This window comes from Pundamilia nyererei, unplaced genomic scaffold, assembly GCF_000239375.1.
Source record: "Pundamilia nyererei isolate P.nyererei 1_Seehausen unplaced genomic scaffold, PunNye1.0 scaffold00477, whole genome shotgun sequence".
NCBI lineage: Eukaryota > Metazoa > Chordata > Actinopteri > Cichliformes > Cichlidae > Pundamilia > Pundamilia nyererei.
In genome coordinates, this window is record NW_005187878.1 from 23,151 (window position 1) to 42,725 (window position 19,575).

At 41.8% G+C, this 19,575-nt stretch overlaps 1 protein-coding gene across 1 annotated transcript; it reads right to left on the reverse strand.

Moving 5' to 3' along the window:
* Positions 1-115: 115 nt before the first annotated feature.
* plod3 (procollagen-lysine, 2-oxoglutarate 5-dioxygenase 3) lies at positions 116-17,643 on the reverse strand. The gene is made up of 19 exons (XM_005753906.1): positions 17,362-17,643; positions 11,901-11,992; positions 11,416-11,552; positions 8,893-9,056; positions 8,700-8,812; positions 8,150-8,213; positions 7,394-7,491; positions 6,425-6,520; positions 6,207-6,338; positions 5,471-5,592; positions 4,498-4,602; positions 3,522-3,647; positions 2,557-2,701; positions 2,316-2,429; positions 2,162-2,233; positions 1,926-2,030; positions 1,699-1,845; positions 649-774; positions 116-534 (listed from the first exon to the last, which is right to left on the reverse strand). Exons 1-19 carry the CDS (start codon positions 17,444-17,446, stop codon positions 379-381), a joined length of 2,199 nt encoding a protein of 732 aa, XP_005753963.1. The 5' UTR covers positions 17,447-17,643; the 3' UTR covers positions 116-378.
* Between the last annotated feature and the right edge of the window lie 1,932 nt (positions 17,644-19,575).

Sequence of the window (19,575 nt, forward strand, 5' to 3'; positions counted from 1 at the left end):
ACAACTTGGAGTGTTTTGCTTGCATAGATTTAGTTAACGTTTAAACGTAAGGCAGCACGGTGACAACTGAATTTAAGCATGAGACTCTTATTTTGAAATGTCCGACAGCGATGCCTTCGAGACCACAAATCTCCCGTTTTTATTTGCTTCACTAGTGTCAGGAATAAAAACAAGGTAAAAAACAGAAAACTCTGAAATGTCAGCGATGATAAGTCAAATCTTATGTACACCTGAAATAAGGACACAGTGAAATAATAACATGATGCATTCAAGGTCATCACGTCTTTTCCTCCATTATGAATATGATGATGAGGTTTGCTAATCTTCTCATGCTCACGCAGACACACCAGCAGCCTTTTATGCACACGCTCTGTACGTTTAGGGGTCGACAAAGGACACCATGATGTATCTGGTCCCTTTGGTGACGCGCAGGCCTTCGTGGTAGTGTGTCAGTCGACCTGGGTGCATGAAGGACCAGCCCTTCCTAGGAGACTCCACCTTACAGTCGTACCGCAGGAACCTGCAACCTCCACCCTGACACAAGTACACATGTTGCATTAAGAAAGGCAGGGCTTTAGGGAAAATATTCAGGATAGCATGTTCTTTGGCTTCTTGTTTATTCATCTTTAGATCAGCAGGCTGCGTTACCTCGTAGTCAATGTCCTTCCTGTTCAGGGCGATGTTGATAGTGAAGGTGGAGGAGTCATGATGTGGCCGCAATAACGGTTGCTCATCTGGACGGTAACGCACCACAAAGTTCATAATGGCTTGAGCCTGCATGTAGACAGTGCCAGATCATTTTTAAGAGGATTAACAAAAGACAGCACAAACAGAACAATGTTCCCAACATCAGATAAAAATCTGACCCAGAAACTTTCTGAAGAAAAACATGATTAATGTATAGCTCCTTAGCATTGTGAATTTGTATTCTCTTAGAGTGCACTAGAGAGTGCAGTAGAGCACAGTGTACCCTGACTGTACCCTGGGGCAGATACTGAGTTTTTTTTCTGTAATGCCTGCACTGTCAAAACCTTTGTAGTGGATCAATATCTGGGATTAATTTCGAGGTAAGCATCGGTCTGAGATCATGAGATATTTCTGGGCTGAACTTTGGGTAAGGTCTTGGGAGAACCTCTGAGGACGCTAAGGAGTTATTCTGATGGACTGCACCTTGTGTTCAGGGTGTGCACCCTACCTTAGAGGAAGGCTCTGAATGATAAATGTATCTGGAACTTGAACACTATGGTTATGGTGTGGACAGTACTCAACCCATGGGGTGACTCTAACCTTAATGTTGAGTCTGGACCCGACCCTCTGGTTAAGGTCTGGTCTGTATCTTAGCGTAAGGGTCTTGACAGTACCTTGGTATTGAGTCTAAACCTAGGGTTTGGTCTGTATATTTAGGTGGGAGTTAGGCTATTGATGGTACTTTGGCAAAGACTCTACACTGAAAACCAAGATTTGGATCTAAACTACACTTTAGGGTAAAGCGTGGACTCAGAGGGTCTAAATTGTACTGTGGGATTACGATCTCCTGAGCAATACTTTGACACAAAGTCTTGAATTGAACCCTTAGGTTAGAGTGTAAACTATACTTTGGAGTAAGCTCTGGGCTCTCCCGTGAGGGAGGTTGTGGACTGAACTCCTTGGTGGGGTAGGGAGTCTGAACGTGAGACTGGGGTTAGGCTTTTACCGTACCCTGGGGTAGTAGCCAGGATAGAGTTTCTCAGTGACAGGGGAAATATAATCTTTGAGGAACTTGAGCCACTCCTTCTCAAAGCCGATCTGGTTCATGTGGATATCCACAGTTGGGACATTTTCATAACCGCCAGCCAGACGCTCATCCTAGAAACACAGAAAACACAAAACTGTTAAGTCTTAGTACTTACTTCTGCCCTTGTGTGACAGTTAGAATAAGTGTTTACCTTGTGCGTTCCACCAGACCACTCGCCACAGTCTTCCATGGTTTCTACCATATGGTCACACATTTTGTCTGAGAAAGCTGGAAACCAGTAAACATCTGGACAGGGCTGAAATACAGAGAGATTGTTAAAGCCACGATGATTCTGTAACAATCATTAATAATAATCTGAAAATACTCTACATGGGAGGTGGGCTTTTTTTGCCTCTGGTTCCTGATTCCCCTTCCTCACTTTATTACCTGCTCTACATAAGTCTTCTCATCTTCAAAGATCTTGGAGTAGTTTTCGTGGACATACTTCTCCTTCCAGTCCTGCAAATACAGACAGACAGTCCGAGTTGTTTTAGCTTTACCCACATCATCTAATTTGAGTGTTCACGTACATTTTCCTGACCACAGGGTTGTCGAAGATCTGCCACATGTCTGGGTGGAGCCTGGACGTGTTGTAATTGGACGAGGCCACCAAACGGCCAAATTCGTCACGGTTGGACACATACATGAAGACTCCCTGTGGACATATTAAGTTTTGTTTGTATAAAGTTCAATGAAACAACATCATTGCTGCTTACAAAAGAGCTTTTTTGTAATCCACTCTGACTGTGCTTACAGTTAAAAGCAGAGAACGCTTGTGTTACCTGGTCTCGGATGCTCCTGCAGAACACCATGTCAGCGTCCATGCCCCCTTCATCCATATACAGGCTCACCTGGGACAGTTTAGTCCGCAGCACGCTGCCTTTGATCAGGTAGACCTGAGTGATGTACGGCACATTCCACAGACCTCTGCACAAACACAGGCAGAAGGTTGTTTTACAGACAGGATGTCGCGTCTCAGAGTTTGGTACTGGTTCTTAAGTCTTATGGATTCATCTGTAGTTGGACTTGCTGACTTTCTGGACTTTTTCTAATCTGCCAAATGCTTTTTTTTTTGTTGCCATTTTTGCCTGTTTGAATCCCACATTTGGTTATCTATGCTATAGAATCTGGCACAGGGATCAAAGAAACTGAAACACCAGTTACCCCAAAATAATAGTGACTGCAAAACAATAGCCAAAGCAAAATCTCAACAACTGGAAACACAACCGTGGCACTTAAGAGCAAGAGATCTGCTGAAAGGAGGAGAATCACTTTTTTTCTTTAATGGGAAACCCATCTAAGGTTGTGGTTGGTTTGGGTTTAACCAGATGTTAAGCAGCCACCTCTTCACTGGATACTAGAAATCACTCACTTTCAATTGAGGGCTCATTCGTTCAATGAAAAAACTAAAAACATATGTAGAGTCTCTCATATTTTTTAGAATTAAAATCTGAACACACCAACTGCAACATATACATCATTATTATTATTTTCATTATGACATATCTATTCACTAAATAATGGAACATTTATGACAAACCGATAGAACAATCTAAAATAAAATCACTGAATCAGTTTGACCCGTTTTTTTATTACCTTAAAATTTAGAAATGGATAAACAGCTATAGGTGGGTTTTGTGCTTCTGTTTCATTCATTTAACCTTTATTTAAACTTGAAATTATCTCTTTTGTGACAGTGTACTGGGCCACAATAGGCAGCATTAACCAGTTTCTGTGTGTTACTTACACCCTCTTGCCCTGGACGATCTCAATGTAATCTTCAGATCTGGAGTAGTATCCTTCAGGGCTTAGAGCGCCCCAGAAGTTACTCCACAGCTTTCCATGTTTGGACAGCATGGGTGCTATGACAGACCTGCAAGAACAGCAAAGGGATTCAGAGAACTGGATTAAAATAAAAACCAACAGAATCTAACATAAAGCCTGAGTACTGAGGTGTTTACACATAGCGCCTAATATCTGGAAAGAAGTAGCAGAGAGTAGTCTGAGAGTATTAAAATAGACGCAGGTTCCTTTAGTCTGAAGCCATTAGCCGTTTTTAAAATAAAACAGTGAGAGCTCAAAATAGTCAAAGTTATTTGGCTCCAGTAGAATAATCAGTGTTGCTGTTAACATTCAGGCATCCATTAAACTCCAGACAGCTTGAACTGAACCTTGGGTTTACACTAATGGTCATCGTCTCGTACACCCTCTATGCTATTAGGGTCTAGATGGTACCTTGGCACAGAGACTGGACTGAGCTTTGGGGGTTAATGTCTAAGCTGGAAGAGATCTGTATTAGAGCTTGGGATAGTATCTTGATTTGGGGTAGAGCCTGTAATGGACGTTGAGGCAAAATGTGGCCTGAGCTCTCGGTTAGTGTCAGAGCTGTTTAGGAAAGCTGAATTTGACCTTGGAGTGATAGTCTGGACACAAATACCATCACAGGCAGGAGGAAAATAGCAAAAATGAACCAAACGTCACGAAAAGAAAATCTGAAATGATCCATCCTGGATCAGTCACCATGAAGAAGTCCTGATCATAAGCTTAATCTCCACAACGAAACCCTCGTTGGCCTGAAAAGCATTTAAATATTTGGCTGTCAGTTTTTAAAAACTTATCAACAAATATGTGACATTTTTTTGTAGTCTTTTTAGTTTTTGAGTCTCATCCAGTGCAGATGTGCTCAGGGTTTTACTGACGGTGTAAACACAGCTTCTACGTACTTGTTCTCCTCCATCAGGATCCTCAGGATGTCGGGGTTCGTCAAAGCCACATCGGAGTCGATGCTGAAGTAGTAGTCGCACTCTGGATCCTTCTTACACACCTCGCTGCAGTCAAACAAACAGCCAGGAAGGTTCATTACCTTCGTATTTAGAGAGTTTCCATAAAGGTGACGGTCAGACGTATTTTTTTATCTTACTACAGACGGAATCTGACCTTTTTTTAATGTAATTGTTCTAAATACGCTCCAGTCATTAAACAGATTTAACTTCCTGGTTTATAAATATGCTTCACAGAGCAATTTAAGTGTTTTGTTCTGCCTCATTTCCGTCTTTAAATGTCCTGCTTGAGGTTCCTGCCAAGTCCTGGTTGCGAATGCTGGGTTTTAAGGAAAGAAAGAGATTCAAGGTTGTATACAGCAGTGAAAACTGCTCAATTCCTGGTTGTTTTTCCATGTTTTTTATGTTTCTCCGTCTCGTCAATATGTCGACCTTTATTTTCCTGATCTTTGCGTGTCTTTTGTCCTTTTATTTCCTGTCTTTGTCTTCCTCCTGATTCCCTGATTGTTTCCACCTGTAGCGTATATTTGTCCTCAGAATTTATTCTCTGCCTCTTGCAGGTGCTTATTTGGGGATTTAGGTTTTATCGTATCTTTTGGATTTTCCTAAATTTGAACTTTTGTTTCAGATGAATTAATTGCTCACTATATGAGCTGTACATAAATCCAAATAAAACCACAGAAGGAAAACTACTGTTGATTTCTGCCTTATTGTAAAAATAAATAAAAGTTTTAAAGGTTGGTACTAAAAATGCAAATAGTTAAATATTTGTACATATTTGAGACCGATTTTGCTGACAGTGTTGATAACATCTTTGAAACCTACATTTCGTTTGTGTCATATCTCCTGTTTCCAGGACTTCTTATATTTTACTGTTTTAAAGTTTTTATAATGTCCTTAGAGGTTGTGCACTCACACAGCCATGGTTCTGGCTTCGTCCTCCTTCAGGTTCTCCTCTGGTCCGACTACCCGGGCGTCTGGGAACAGAGACCTGTGACGCTCCCAGAACTTCTGGATGTGACGCTCGTGGTACACGACCTGCAGTACAGGGACACAATAATAATAATGGATTGGATTTATATAGCGCTTTTCAAGGCACCCAAAGTGGTTTACAACGCCACTATTCATTCACTCTCACATTCACACACTGGTGGAGGCAGCTACAGTTGTAGCCACAGCTGCCCTGGGGCAGACTGACAGAGGCGAGGCTGCCATATCGCGCCATCGGCCCCTCTGGCCAACACCAGTAGGCAAGTAGAGTAAAGTGTCTTGCCCAAGGACACAACGACCAGGACAGAGAGCCCAGGGATCGAACCGGCGACCTTCCGGTTACAGATGCGATTCCCAACCCCCTGAGCCACGGTCGCCCCCACAACAGGTCAGAAAGCACATGACACAGGAAGGAAGTTCTGTATGCTGCAAAAATTAACTTTGGCTCTAAATTTAGTGAACAGGCAAAACATTTTTCACAGTTGAAGGCTACTCAAACTACTCTCTGCTTGAGCCACAGTCAGGAACCTTTTCCTTGTGTCAAAGTTGCCTAAAATCTCTCGGTGAGACAATTCTGACTCTTTAATTGTGAATCTTTTTCCTCCCTCTGATGTTCCAGTGAGAGCAGTGAAACTGGAACTCTGTGCGAGTGTGCATCGTACGTTGTTGTGGATGAAGAGGCGAATCCTCGTTTTTGGGTAGTTCAGAGTGGACAGGCGCTCCAGGAACTCCTCCATGAAGGGAGTTGCGTGTTCAATGAAAACAGCGACGTAGACCAGAGGCATCTGTTTGTCCTGAACACACAAACACACGTAGAGTTCAAACACTGACAGGAAAACTTTCTCTCCTCATTATGTCCTCCACTGAGTGGTGCAGGCACCTCACTGAAGAAGAGCAGGTCCTCGTCGCAAATCCCGCAGCCGGTTTCATAGGTCCACACCGTGGGGACGTAGTTACCGAGGTAGTTCAGCTGCAGCTGCAGAGACAAGCAGATGTGCAGAAGTATTAAATATATGTGTTGTGTTTGATAATCAGATTTTTAATGATAGGCAGGAACAGTTTCAAGTGTGAGAAGATCAACGAGTCTTTAGTTTTAAACAGCAGCACAGTGGTTTACTCTAATGCTGGGCTTACACTGTGCGATATTTGGCCATTTTGAGCCGATATTTCAGTCGTGCGACCGTTTTGGGGATCGGCCCGAGTTTGGCCTTCATCGTGTATACGTGGGGTAACGAGAAGCGATTAACACCTCACGACCATCAATCGCTTGGTCGGGAGGATTTCAAACAGGTTGTCACCGCAGCCGCTCACACTGCTCATGCGCAAACACATAGATGTCGGTGAAAATGACGGAGCAGCTGTGCAGCGTGTGATCTGGACACAAGCGATGGAGGCACAACTTGTAGAACTTTGGAAAGCTCATCCGAGCCTTTTCCATGTGGCCTCACAAAATGATCACGACACAACAACCGTGAAAATAGTTGGATCTACATGCTGCTCAATCACAGCTGCCTGATCATGTTTTTCATTAGCAATTCAGCAAAGTTGGTGGTGGTGGTGTGTCTGTGTGAGTGAAAGACAGAGAGAGCGAGCGACAGATTTTGTGTTATAAGCTTCATGTTATGGACGCACAGTGTGAGCACTCAGGTCGCATCAGAGCATCGGGCCGTATAGTGTGAGACCCTCGCGACCTACGAACTTCTAACCCCTGCGAGTCAATCGTGCAGTTTGAGCAGGAGCTGAATGCGACTGAAAGAAATCGCAGTGTGAGCCCAGCTTAACACGTCACACCTGACTCCTGATCACAAAATCTGTCTGCTCTGGTTTTACTATCACATTGTCGTGTTACCTTGGTGGGTCCGTTGCCATGGATAACAACAGGAAGCGTGTCGTAGGCGACATTCCTTGCTCTGACCTTTGCCCTCTCGAATTTCAAGACGACCTCATCTAGAAAGGAGATTTAGTGTAAGTGTTTCTGCTCAATAAGAAACAGCAGTTCCTCAAATGTCCACTTGAGGCTCCAGTGGGAAGTCAGTCCTCATAAGCTCGTGTAAAAATGTCCAACTTTACCGTAGAAACAAACACGACACACCTTGATTCAGTCAGACCAAAGATATATCCTCATAAGAGCCTGAGTACAGTAATAGCACGTTGAAAAAGTTGGACAGATTTATGTCAGAAAGGCATGAATACACATGTATAATAAACCTTTTAATATCTGAATTGAAGTATTTCACATTCAAATCAGAGGTTTTCAGGATGAAGTAACCAGTAGAGTGAGTAACAAAAACCAGAATGAATGTTTCCTTACAAATCGTGGAGCTTCACAGGGCTCTATTATCGATCCTCTACTTTTTACTCAGGTTTAAACTGTGTGCTTGTAAAAGTGAGTCATTCCCCACAGACTGAAATAAACATGTTTACAGCCTGATACAAAAAGTTGTTTTGGTCTCTGTAGCTAATCTCCCCCCTCATAACAACAGGCTTAGAGTTGCATTAACAGGAGTGTAGCCTCTTTGACTAACAGCTGGATGGAGACAGACTGCTACATGTGAAACAGCTGGTTCGCGTGTAAACTGAGCTCTCACATATTTGTGTTTCTTACCAACAGCTCCGTTCAGGTTTTGGAAGATCCGGGATCGATGATCCAGGGTCATGTTAAACTTGGTCTGATGTGACAATAATAAACAGAGCAGCTTTGTCAAGATTTAGACTTTTACAGATAAATTCAGACATGACAAGCTGGGCGAATATCTGAGATTCAAAAACTCTTCTTCTCTGAAATCACTGCTGGCCTAGTTTTCTAAGAATATGTTCAAAACAATTCAGTTTTTTACCCAGCAGTACAGATTAACTTGTTTTGTCTGCAACGTCAAAGACCGTCGACCTGAGGTAACATTAAAGGAGCCAACCTCAGACTAATGTTACTTGTTACTAATGGTAACAAGAAATGCAAAGTGAACTGCAGCCATTATCCTGTCATTGGAGGGAACAGAGTGTGAGGAGGTCTTGTTCTTTAACTTACAATTGGTACAGAAAAAGTATTTACATGAAAATGTTCCTGTTGCGACTGTGACTTGTTCTAGTGGCTCCAACAGTGGCTTTAAAACTGTGGGTTACTTTTGTTTTTTTAATGTTTGCGAAGTTGTTTTTACCCTGTGCGTCTTGTCCAGGTAGATCCTGGTGTAGAAAAGTTGGTCGTCATCGCTGTCTTTGTACTTCCACTGCTGGACAATTGCACTGATCTCTGGAGCATAGCCGATGAACCCTGAAGAGCAAGAAGTCGTGTGTTACTTACTGCTTTAAACTTTTTATAGTATTTTAAAGGAATAGCAGCGAGCTCCTTACCTCCTGAGTTCAGGTAGCGTTTCCCAGTACGCACCTCGGGGTATTTGGAGGCCAGGCGCTGGTCAGGCCAGCAGAAACCCTCAGCTGAGAAAATGACTTTGTGACCCAAACGGGAAAACTTGGACAGCAGCTCCTCAGGACCCGATGCAAAGATCACATCGTAACTGCATGGAGAGAGAAAGAGAAAGAGGGGGGCCTGTTACTGTTTGCAACAGTTTGAATGTGTGGGATAAGCAGACAGAGAGCATGTTTATGACAGAAACAATCAGGACTGAACACTGAGCAGTGGCTAGAAAGAGTGAGAGCCACGTCAGCTTACATGTAAACAGGAAAAAATAAAACATTTAACGGACGATAAATGGAAGAAATTACAGTAAGAGTTCAGCGTGAGCTGCAGACCTCCACAGTCGAGTGTGGCTCATTCCCAACTTTATCCGTCTCTTTCCAGAAAGTCTGAAGTAATGACCGCCTACAGCAGCTCCAGTACAGAGTTTAAGGTGTTCATTAAAACCTAAAACAGGACACAGAGGGGTCTCCTGCTCCTGCTGTGGTCTCCCCTCTACCAGATGATCACCTCGTCTCTGTGATGTTCCACAACTGGGTTATACTGGAGGAAATGGGGGTTTTACAGTTGTGGTCAGAGGTTTAAATACAGTCTTCAAGGGCATGAATTCATGGCGATTTTGGACTTTCCATGATTTATTTAACTGTCCCAGGCTTTTTCAGGGTGGAAGAATTGCGCAGCAAACATCATACATTACCAAAAGAAACTCAATTGAGTTTGAATTTACTGTGTTTTGGATTTTCTCCAACCTTTTCTCTGTAAGGGTCAAATATATGCAATATATGCATTCACTCAGTTAATTTTTTTGTGGTGCTGAAGGTTCTATAGTGTATTTTAGCTGGACAAGGCCAAAGTATATATACTTCCTGTTAGAGATGATGATTGATTACACTTGGCTTCTCTTGGCAGAATAAGAGGGAGACAGTATGTCTGTGATGGTTCTCAGTCATCCAGGTCATCGTAGTCTAAGGAGCTTGGAAAGAAAAGCGTCTGGACTTCTTTAAGTTGCTTGAAGACGTTTCAATGGTGTAGAGTCCCAGATTTAAACCCAGTGGGAGCCAAAGAGGCCATTTATGTCCACTGTGAGCGACCATCTTTGAACAGAGGCGGGGGTTTACGACACCAACTGTCTGCCATCTATAATCCAGTTTTGAGATCCCTCCCCAGACGCCTTAACGCCCACTCACAACCTGGGCCATCTGATCTCAGGACATCACATGGGGCCAGGTTTCACACCCGAAACCTTTGCTGATTGTGACCCACACCTGCTTTCACACTTTGGCTCATGTGATTAGGTGGAGGATCATCAGGGGGTCCTTTGTCCCTCTTTGGGGGGAAACTCCCACTGGGTTTAAATCTGGGACTTTCCGCCGTTTGACCTTTGAACTGAAGAAGCTTCTCGGATGAGAGGTGAAACGTCTTCAAGCAACTTAAAGAAGTCCAGACGCTTTTCTTTCGATTGGCTGACAGCACCCGTCAGACTGACCAATGCCAAAATAGTATTTTAATTTATTTGTTATTTTTGGGTCCACAATTTGGACCCTAGCTACACAGACAGTTTGGGAACCACCAGCTGCTAGGAAAAAATGTATTCGTACGACCTAAACTGTTAGTGAGTGGCCACTGGAGGTCGCTGGACTACAAACCTGTGACTGCTTTGGTTGCAAGAGGATTGCCATGAAAGATGATGACCTGTCTGCAAACGCTCGCTAATTTACCACCATGTGACTGTCAAACTTGAAAAAGGTCAACCGAACCTTAGCTTCAAAGTAAAAGTTTACATTTACTACTGCAGCCAATACATTTTAAAGTCGCAAGTTTTACTTTGAAGGCAAAAGTTATCCATTGTGTGGTTTTTCTGCCATGTCGCGAGTAGTCAATGAGTCTTTACATGCAAGTCGTCTTTTATGTAAACTACAGGAGACCGTGGCAATCTATTAAAGACTGAAGCGATCCAAAAAATGAAGCTTTCAGTGCAGCACTGTGTGCTTCTTTCATCTTCATGGTTTATCATTTGCTAACTTGTCACGAAACACTTTTCCCCTAACAACCAGTCGTCACCCATCCTTCCCCAGGCCTCCGTGACTGGGTTTGTATTTCTGGATTGGTCTGAACTTTAGCTTTAGTTAACAGTAACAACACTGGAGCTCAGAACCAGTGAAATCCCTGCACAGGTCACAGGTGGTGCCTGAGCTCTGATTTCACTGTTTATCTGCTAATCGAACAATACGAAAATTCATATCATTCATTTTTGTGAGAAAAGCTTTGTCCTCGTGTGTGTCAAAGTAGGTCAGAAAGAAAAAGTAAAGACACAACAAAAGCAGCGAAAACTGAGACAAGATAAAGAACAGAAGGAGTAGAGCTGTGAAAAGACAGAAATCAGGACTGATGGGAACGATAAGTATATCACACACACACACACACACACACACACACACACACACACACACACAGTTTACCTGTCCACAAACATGATGACGAGCTCCGTCTTCTCCGAGTGCTTCTGCACCTCCTTCTTCAACCATCTCACCTTCTGTCCTCCACCCACCGTCCGAGCGACGTCGCCTCCCTTCCACTCCTCGCCCAGACCCAGGACCTGTACACCACCATCACATCATTAAACTCATTTGCATCCAATAAATCCTCTGACAGCTGATCTGCTCATGTGATCACTGAAAGTGTTTCTAAAGGATCTGCAGCACAAAAAAACAGAAACAGTTTTATTTTTTTTATTTATTTTTTTATTTTCTCCGCTGGAGTTGTTCCTGCACCTTAAACAAAGATGTTTTACTGCAGTCAGAGCTGCAATGTGTGGCATCAGACATCAGCAGCACCTCAGCCAGGGATGTAATGGATTACTCTTTAATGACACTAACCTCACCAGGTCACAGGTTACTCTTTAACACAAAGTTACCCAGCAGTGTAACTTGTGTGTGTGTGTTACCTTCACAGTGTAGTTGAACTCTTGGGCTGTCCTCATGAAGCGCAGGAAGCCGTCCGTCTCCTCTGTTGCCACGGTGATGACCAGCAAGTTTTCTGCAAACACATCAGGTGATCAGCATGACGTTGTCAAATCAACTGAGAACTCTTGTTTTTTGTTTTTTTTACAACTGGTAAATATATAACGATCCATTTTGGCAAATATTGAAATATTTGGAGGATGTGCTGCTGTATGCTGGTAACACTCAGTCCTGTTTGCAGACACCAGCAGCTGCCAGAGTTTCCCTGCAGGCTTTTTATTAGGAATTGGGAGCAGAATTCCTCTGAAATTCCAGGGAAAGTCAAAGAGGGGAGGAGTAGCATGGGGGAGGAGAGGGTCTGTGACCAAAGCCCCTGCTGTGCTCCTGAGGGTCTGACGTGTTTTAACGTGCGAGAGCAATAACACTTTCACTGCAGCGCAGGGCCGAGAAAACAGCTGTGCAACAAAGCTCCTTAAATATCCCGAGAAATCGCTCCCATCCTCTCTCTGTGCAAACAGCTGGTTCAGATACCATCAAACCAAACATGGTAAAAGCTCCTCCTCCTCCTCTGCTCCTTTTTTGGCAGCGTTTGATTGAAAGTGTCTCGAAAGTTTACTGTGAGGTTTCCAGCCAGGTGTCACGGTTTTTCAACACGTCACTAAATAACGACGTCCCCTTCCCACCAGCAGCACTCATGGGTAGTTGTGTTTGAGTTCAGCTGAGCTGAGCGAGTGCATATGGAAGGAAATTCTCCTATTTTTAACCCCCATCGTTTTTATTCTTTAGAACTTCTAGATTTTTGAAAAAGGAGTTTTCCTTCCCACTGTCGCCAAGTGCTCACTCAGTCTGACTGTTGAGGTTTTCACTGTATTATTTCAGGGTCTTTGCCCTAAAATGTAAAGTTGTTATGCCTTTGTGCTATATAAATAAATCTGAATTGAATAGAATAGATTCCTAGGGGTGTGTCAAAGGTCATTGTCAACAGCCCATGAAAGTCTCTGCAGCTGCCTGCGGGGCAGACTCTGGGTCTCAAACTAAAAGGAAGGATTTCAGCCTCCATCTTATGGCGGGTGTTTGGCTTTGTAGATCGCAGGTCTTTGTATTGTATCTGTCCAGATGTTAACTCAGGCTCACCCAGCTGCTGAGAAGCTCCAGCTCCCTTAAAATCCAGCTGCTACCAGAATTCATTCAGGATTAATTATTAAATAACTGATAAATATCTTTTAGTTATTTTAATTCCATTTGGGTTTGTTGTCTCTTTCCTCATCATGCTGCTTTCCTAATGAATGAACGACAAAAGCAGATGTGCGCCAGCGAAACCGAGTCACATCCTGACAAACGATCCATAAAGTGACCTCTGTCCAGGTCTTCCCTCCATGTTTATACTGAATCATTTCCATAACCAAATATGAGCAGAATTCATATTTCGCTCCTTCTTACAAAGATGTTTGTGTGTTTGCCAACTCTCATGGAAATATGTTGAAATATGACATGCATGATGAAAATGTAAAAAATGTAAAGACTTCCTTTTTCCATTCCTTGATTTGAATCTGTGGGACCAGGTCGGAGATGTGGAGCCTTGGAGAATGTTACAGATCCAAGCAGCAGATCTGAGTGGGCTCATTTCTTTCGTTTTCACATCAGTTTGCACAGCGCGCACATCATAAACACATTTCAAATTCTTTCTCAGCTTTGGTCAAATATTTTTTAAGACAAGTAGAACACTTAAACATCGAGTACTGGGGATTTTCTTCTTCTAATGAAGCCAAAAAATTTTCCACCTGAGTGTTTTTAGGGTTACAGGCTCTCAAAGTACAAAGAAATATTGGCCCAAATGCAGCACTTTTTACTCGTTTCATAGCCCTCTTAGCTATATAGTTCAGAACATTTAGCACAGTTCATCAGCACAGTTTAAACACAAGCAGTTCATACTATGAAGGTACTACAGCTGATTGTGAGGGGTCAGGAGGGAACGTTTCACAGGAACGGCCCATATGAAGGAAATACAGGAAGTTTATATCAGCATAAACATTTAATGTTTGTCCAAATAATGTTTGCATAATGTCACTGTGCTAGTGTTAACAAGCAGAACCGTTCAGAGCCTCACACATGCAAGCATGCAGACCGTTCAGAACTACCTGCCGGGTTCAGGTGTTTGAAGTTAAACCTATCTGGACATTTTTATTCTCTACTCAGGTTAAACATGATATACAAGTCACTTGGAAAACTTAAACATGTTGTTGTTTGGGGTTTTTTTTTTTTTTTAGAGTAAATCGGTTTGGCTGAGATCAAAGTTATAGTTTTTACACAGCTGAATAAATGTCAAGCAGACAGCTGATCATCAGAAGTGTGAGATGCTCGAGATTATACTCCGGTGTCCTGTTATATTTTAGATAGCAAGGAGTTTATTAAACTTCACCGAAACAACCTGCAAATGTCATTAAAATTGAATAAACTATCATCTTGTCTTTATCTTTAGTTAGCACAGACCTTAAGCACTTAAAGCTGTAAGCTAATGATAGTTATATAAGAGCAGATGCTGCTGGTGCAATGAGCTGTACGGTTTACGTCCAGTGGATGATGATCTGATTAGTCGACTAATAGAAAAAATAATCGGTGACTAGTCGACGATCAAAATAATCATTTGTGGTGGCAGCCCTACTACCGACCATGTCTGAGCTGATCCCTGTTCTGCTTTTTAAGGACCAACCACACTAAAAACCACCTTCTTCCAACCTGCCAGGAGCATTTTCCAGCCTGATGGGAGCACCGTGTCAGAAGACAACACAGAGCCTCGGAAAGATCCCCAAATTAAAATCTTGGGCCCATGGACACATCTTAATCTGATCCACAATCTATGATCAGTGCTTAAAAAGCAGGTGGACAAACAGGAGCCCACAAACTGTGGTTAACTAAGAGCCACAGAGATCTGCAGGAGTTATGAAGAAGAACAGACTGTTCTCTCTGTTGAGGTCAGGAAAGCGATTCCGCTCCTTGAAGACCAACACAGAGAGACTGAGGAGGAGCTTCTTCCCGCAGGCGATACGGTCTCTCAATCACACACCACACAGTACTGACCCACACATATGGTTCTTACACACACACTGGACATTCTGGACTTTGTTTTCACTTCATCACTTAAATCACTTTAAGCATATTTGCACTGCACAAGACATAATGTGGATTGCACAACACTGGTCACTACATTCTTCATTTCCAGTTAATACTTGTACAGCTGCTGTTATTGTGTATATATTTATATTTCTTCATACATTCTTATATAGTTCTATACTGTGTATTGTGTGTTTTGTTGTACAGTTATTTTATCTTATTCTCTCCCAGTTAAATTTATCCTTCATTCTAATTTGTGTTGTACAGTTGTTTCATTTTTAACCTTAATTTATATTTTATTCCTTCCTAGTTAAATTTACCCTTTTTAATTTTCATATTTATTTCCTATCTTATTCATAGCCTTTTCTTTTTTCTTTAGGTCACGAGCAGTTGTCCAAGCATTTCACTGCATATCGCACTGTGTATGACTGTGTACGTGACAAATAAAATTTGAATTTGAATTTGAAGAGTCAACACTGTAAATGACTCCTATAAAAGTCTGTCACAGAAATGTAAAAAATAAATAAAAACTGATGAAACACAAACTCTGTTACGTTCAGCCAATAGAAACTCGCCATGCTCAGTGTCACAAGTCAGATTCAGAGCTGCTGAGCACAACATGGAGGAAGTGCTCAGATACACAACAACCTCCCAGAGGAAGAAGGCGAGTTTAAGTAAGATGCTCTCACTGGTTCACAAACTCACTTTGTGACAGAGGTACAGCCTCTCGGGGTTAACTTCACTGTGTCTGTGATTGTCTGAGATGTTTTAGAGAAATACGTCTTCAGCTGGGCTGTGTTTAAAATGTGCCACAGAACCTGAGAAAAACTGAGACACTTCTTGTGAGCTCAGATATCTGAAGCCTTCAGATGAGCTAAAACACCAGCTGATTATCTATTATTAACAATTTAACAGCTTCTTTATATACACAAAAAAGGTGTTTTACTAAAATATAACAATCCTGGCGTTCCTCTGAAGAATAAGCATCAGGACTGGGATAAAAGTGCGAGCAAAGAATTCACTTTTATGTATCAAAAGACCAAAACTCAAAGATCCTGAAGGAGGAAGAACCTGTAAACTGATTATTGATTTGATCAATGAATTAATCTCGGGATAAAGCAAAAGAAGTCTTTAAACTGGATCCCATAAATGAGTGAAAATGGCTTCAGATTTCAGTCAAATATTTAAAAATCTATTTTTTTCAGTTATTTTTTCTGTTATTATCTGAGTGTCTGTGAACTTTAAAAAAAAAAAAACAACAGGTTTACAACAAGAAGGACATCTCGTCGTCAGTCTCACTCTGCTCCCTTTAAAAACGCCTCACATAAGTAATATAAACATGAATACAGACCACAGCTGAGCAAACAAACCTCACAGGGACGCACCAAAGACAGGATGGAAAACACAGATCAGATTTAAACCGGTTATTCTTTTGAAAAACGTTTATTCTGTGTAAGACATCATCTCTGCTTCACAGACCTGCCAGTGAGAGGTTCATGATGGAAATCATTAATCCTGCTACATAAAACGTGCTGTGGGCTCCCACAGTGGCTTTTTAAACCTAATTTAATCCACTTACAATACATGTTTTACTTATTTAAATGCAGTTAACTAAAATTCTTTATTCTAATACGATTATAAAATATGCAATCAAAATGATCACACTATTTTCAAAGTCCCAGCTCTCATTTGAGGCTGTAAAACCTCGTTTGAGTGGGTTGATCAGTGATTTGTAATCTTTACTGCTGGATGTAAGCATCCCTGCGTGAATGTGTCAGTTTGTGGGGATGTCTAACTTTCTTTAATATTTGAATTTTATCCGATATGCGAAGCACTTTGTACCTTTGTGTTTCTGTGATTAAAACTGATACATGTTAACCACGCTGTGTGGTAGATTATACGTGGAAAAATGGAAATAAAGATCCAGGAAACAAAGTTGCACATTAAGATTTTCCAGAGTTTAGGGAATCATTAATAACCTGTAGGGATTACAATAAGTGTATATGAGGTTAGGGAGCAGGTCCACCGTGAGCCCCTCGGGTGAGTATTTGGGGTCATTATTGAGACTTTTTGTGATATTTACATTTTGCTCTGACATGAACACAACCCCCTGTTAAAGTTTGCTAACGGTCCTGTGGCGCTAACGGTTTTAATAATTAATAAACATCCTTCCTAAACTCACCCAGCAGCTGAATAACGGAATAAACTCTGAAAATAGTGAATAGGTTTGTGACGTGATGAGCAGCCTTTCCGTAACCCACCCCGAGCTCCACAGCTCCAGCGGGTCACGGTGGTCCGCCCGGCCGATCAGGGGACCCCGCACAGCGGTCTTACCTGGAGAAAGCTTCCGCTGTTCGGCCCACACGGCGCCGTGGAAAAAGGCGAGAGACAGCAGGCGGAAAAGAAAACTGGAGGACATATTGGATGTTTGGACACGGCTCCGTTTAGACTGTAGGCCGTAGCTTTAGTCCACTCTTTCTCCTCTCTTCCCGGACCTCTCTCTTCACGTTCACCGCTCAGTCGGCACTCGACTCTCGCGATACTCGTCACCTTTTCCGACTTTTAAAAGAAAGTCAACAGAAACCGCAAAAAGCTATCCAGCCAATGAGAACAGAAATGACGCGATACAGCTTTGACGGACAGAGCTGGTATCCAATCAGCACAGATAGTCGGAAATCCACCAGCCAATAAGAGGCAGACATATGGGAACTTTTTTTCTCTTCGTTTTACGGTGGGCTAAACCACCGAAAGTTCGTGAAAAATGGAGTACGTGAATCTTTGCCACGTCTGAGGCTTTCAGGAGAGGGAGGGAGAGGGAGAGACATAGCGAGGACATGGAAAAACGGAGAGAGAGCGTGCGTCGGCAGAGGTTTTATATAGCTTTAAAGTCGCATGTCTGCAATAAAATCTATAATGATGTTTAATCATTATAATTACACCCAAAATGTATTCATAATTTAGTATTTATTTACATAATTTATTTAAGAAACAATTAACATTTTCCTAATGAAATATTAACACTGCGAGTTCTTTTCCTGACATACATAGCATGCATGAATAAACTCTCAAAATCGTTTTTCTTTAGCTCTTTTGTAAAAAATCACTTTCTCCCAAATAATTGACTCAAAATATAAAAGTAAAGAACTGGGTGAAGAGACTGCAAACATAGCTGTTCTGTAAATACAGCAATCCAGCATTTATTCTACATTTACCATCTAGTAAGCTAAAAGCATACGTTATTAGAGGGTGGATGCTCTAAACTCTAGATCACTGGTTTCTTTCTGTGTGTCTCAGGATTTAATAAAACTACAATCTACACCACAGTGTCACAACAAGGGGCCCAACATCTTATTCCTGGTCCCAGTTGATTAACACTGCAGTGTTAATCAACTGGGACCAGGAATAAGATGAGATAAGATAAGATAAGACTTTATTGACCCCACGGAGGCAAAATTTGTGCTGTGTTTCGTTGTTCTTGTAACATTGACAATTAAATCTATTCTATTCAATAAGGGGGTCATGTCAGTAAAACACAAGTATAGATGTATAAAAAGGAGGCAGAGGTTTTATAATACCTTTTAAAAACCCTTTTCTTTCAAACTGACCTGGTTTTAATTTTCATTTGTTTTAAAGACAGTATTTAACTCTTTGTACTCTTAAACTCTTTAACTCTTTACTCAAGATATGAAAGTAAAGATCTGGAGAAAGAGACAGTAGCCACACTTTGTTAGCAATTACAACAATCAGAGATTTAGTTATTGTATTTTTTTATTTTATTAAACAGATTTCAGTCATATCACAGTAATCCCTGGATTAACTAGTGGGAAGTGACCAATTATGCTGGAACATATAGCAGGATGTTTTAACAAAACATGACAAAGGCATGCTATGGAAGAGATCCAGAGATGATTAAATTCAGAATAGTGTATAAATGCACTAGTCACACACACCATGCTTCCACATCATGCTAATTATAGAGTTCCACAGGGTTCTGTGCTGAGACCAATTCTGCTTACATTATACATGCTTTCCTCCAGCCTATGTTATCTGCTTTAAGGTACACATTTAAGAGTTATGCCAGGGATTCAAGTCCTTCTGATCTGAGTATTTTTTAAGTCATACACAGGGAAGATGTAAAATTAGTAACAAATGTCAAAGAGGGAGCACATACAGGCAGGGATCCAAGTGACCACACTTTATTTACAGTGAAAGTTTAAAGGTCCAATCTCTTCCAGGCTTAAATCCAGAAAATGTCAATTTTCCCCCAGAATCCACACCAGATTTTGCTCATCACTTTGTGTCTGATAATCTTTAGGGATGGGAATCTTGAAACAGTTGTTTCAAGACTGTGTTGAGCTTCTTCAGCTCATATGTTTCAAAACACCGCACGGAAGCATGGTTCAACACACCCAGGTCACATGACCATGACTTAACAAAGTTTTGATGTGTTTCACTTCAGTTTCAAGAGGTGGTCGAAGAGGCAAGACTCACCTCAACCTCGTAGTGTGTGGAGCAGCGGCTGCCCATAGAGAGCATTTTTCACCTGCA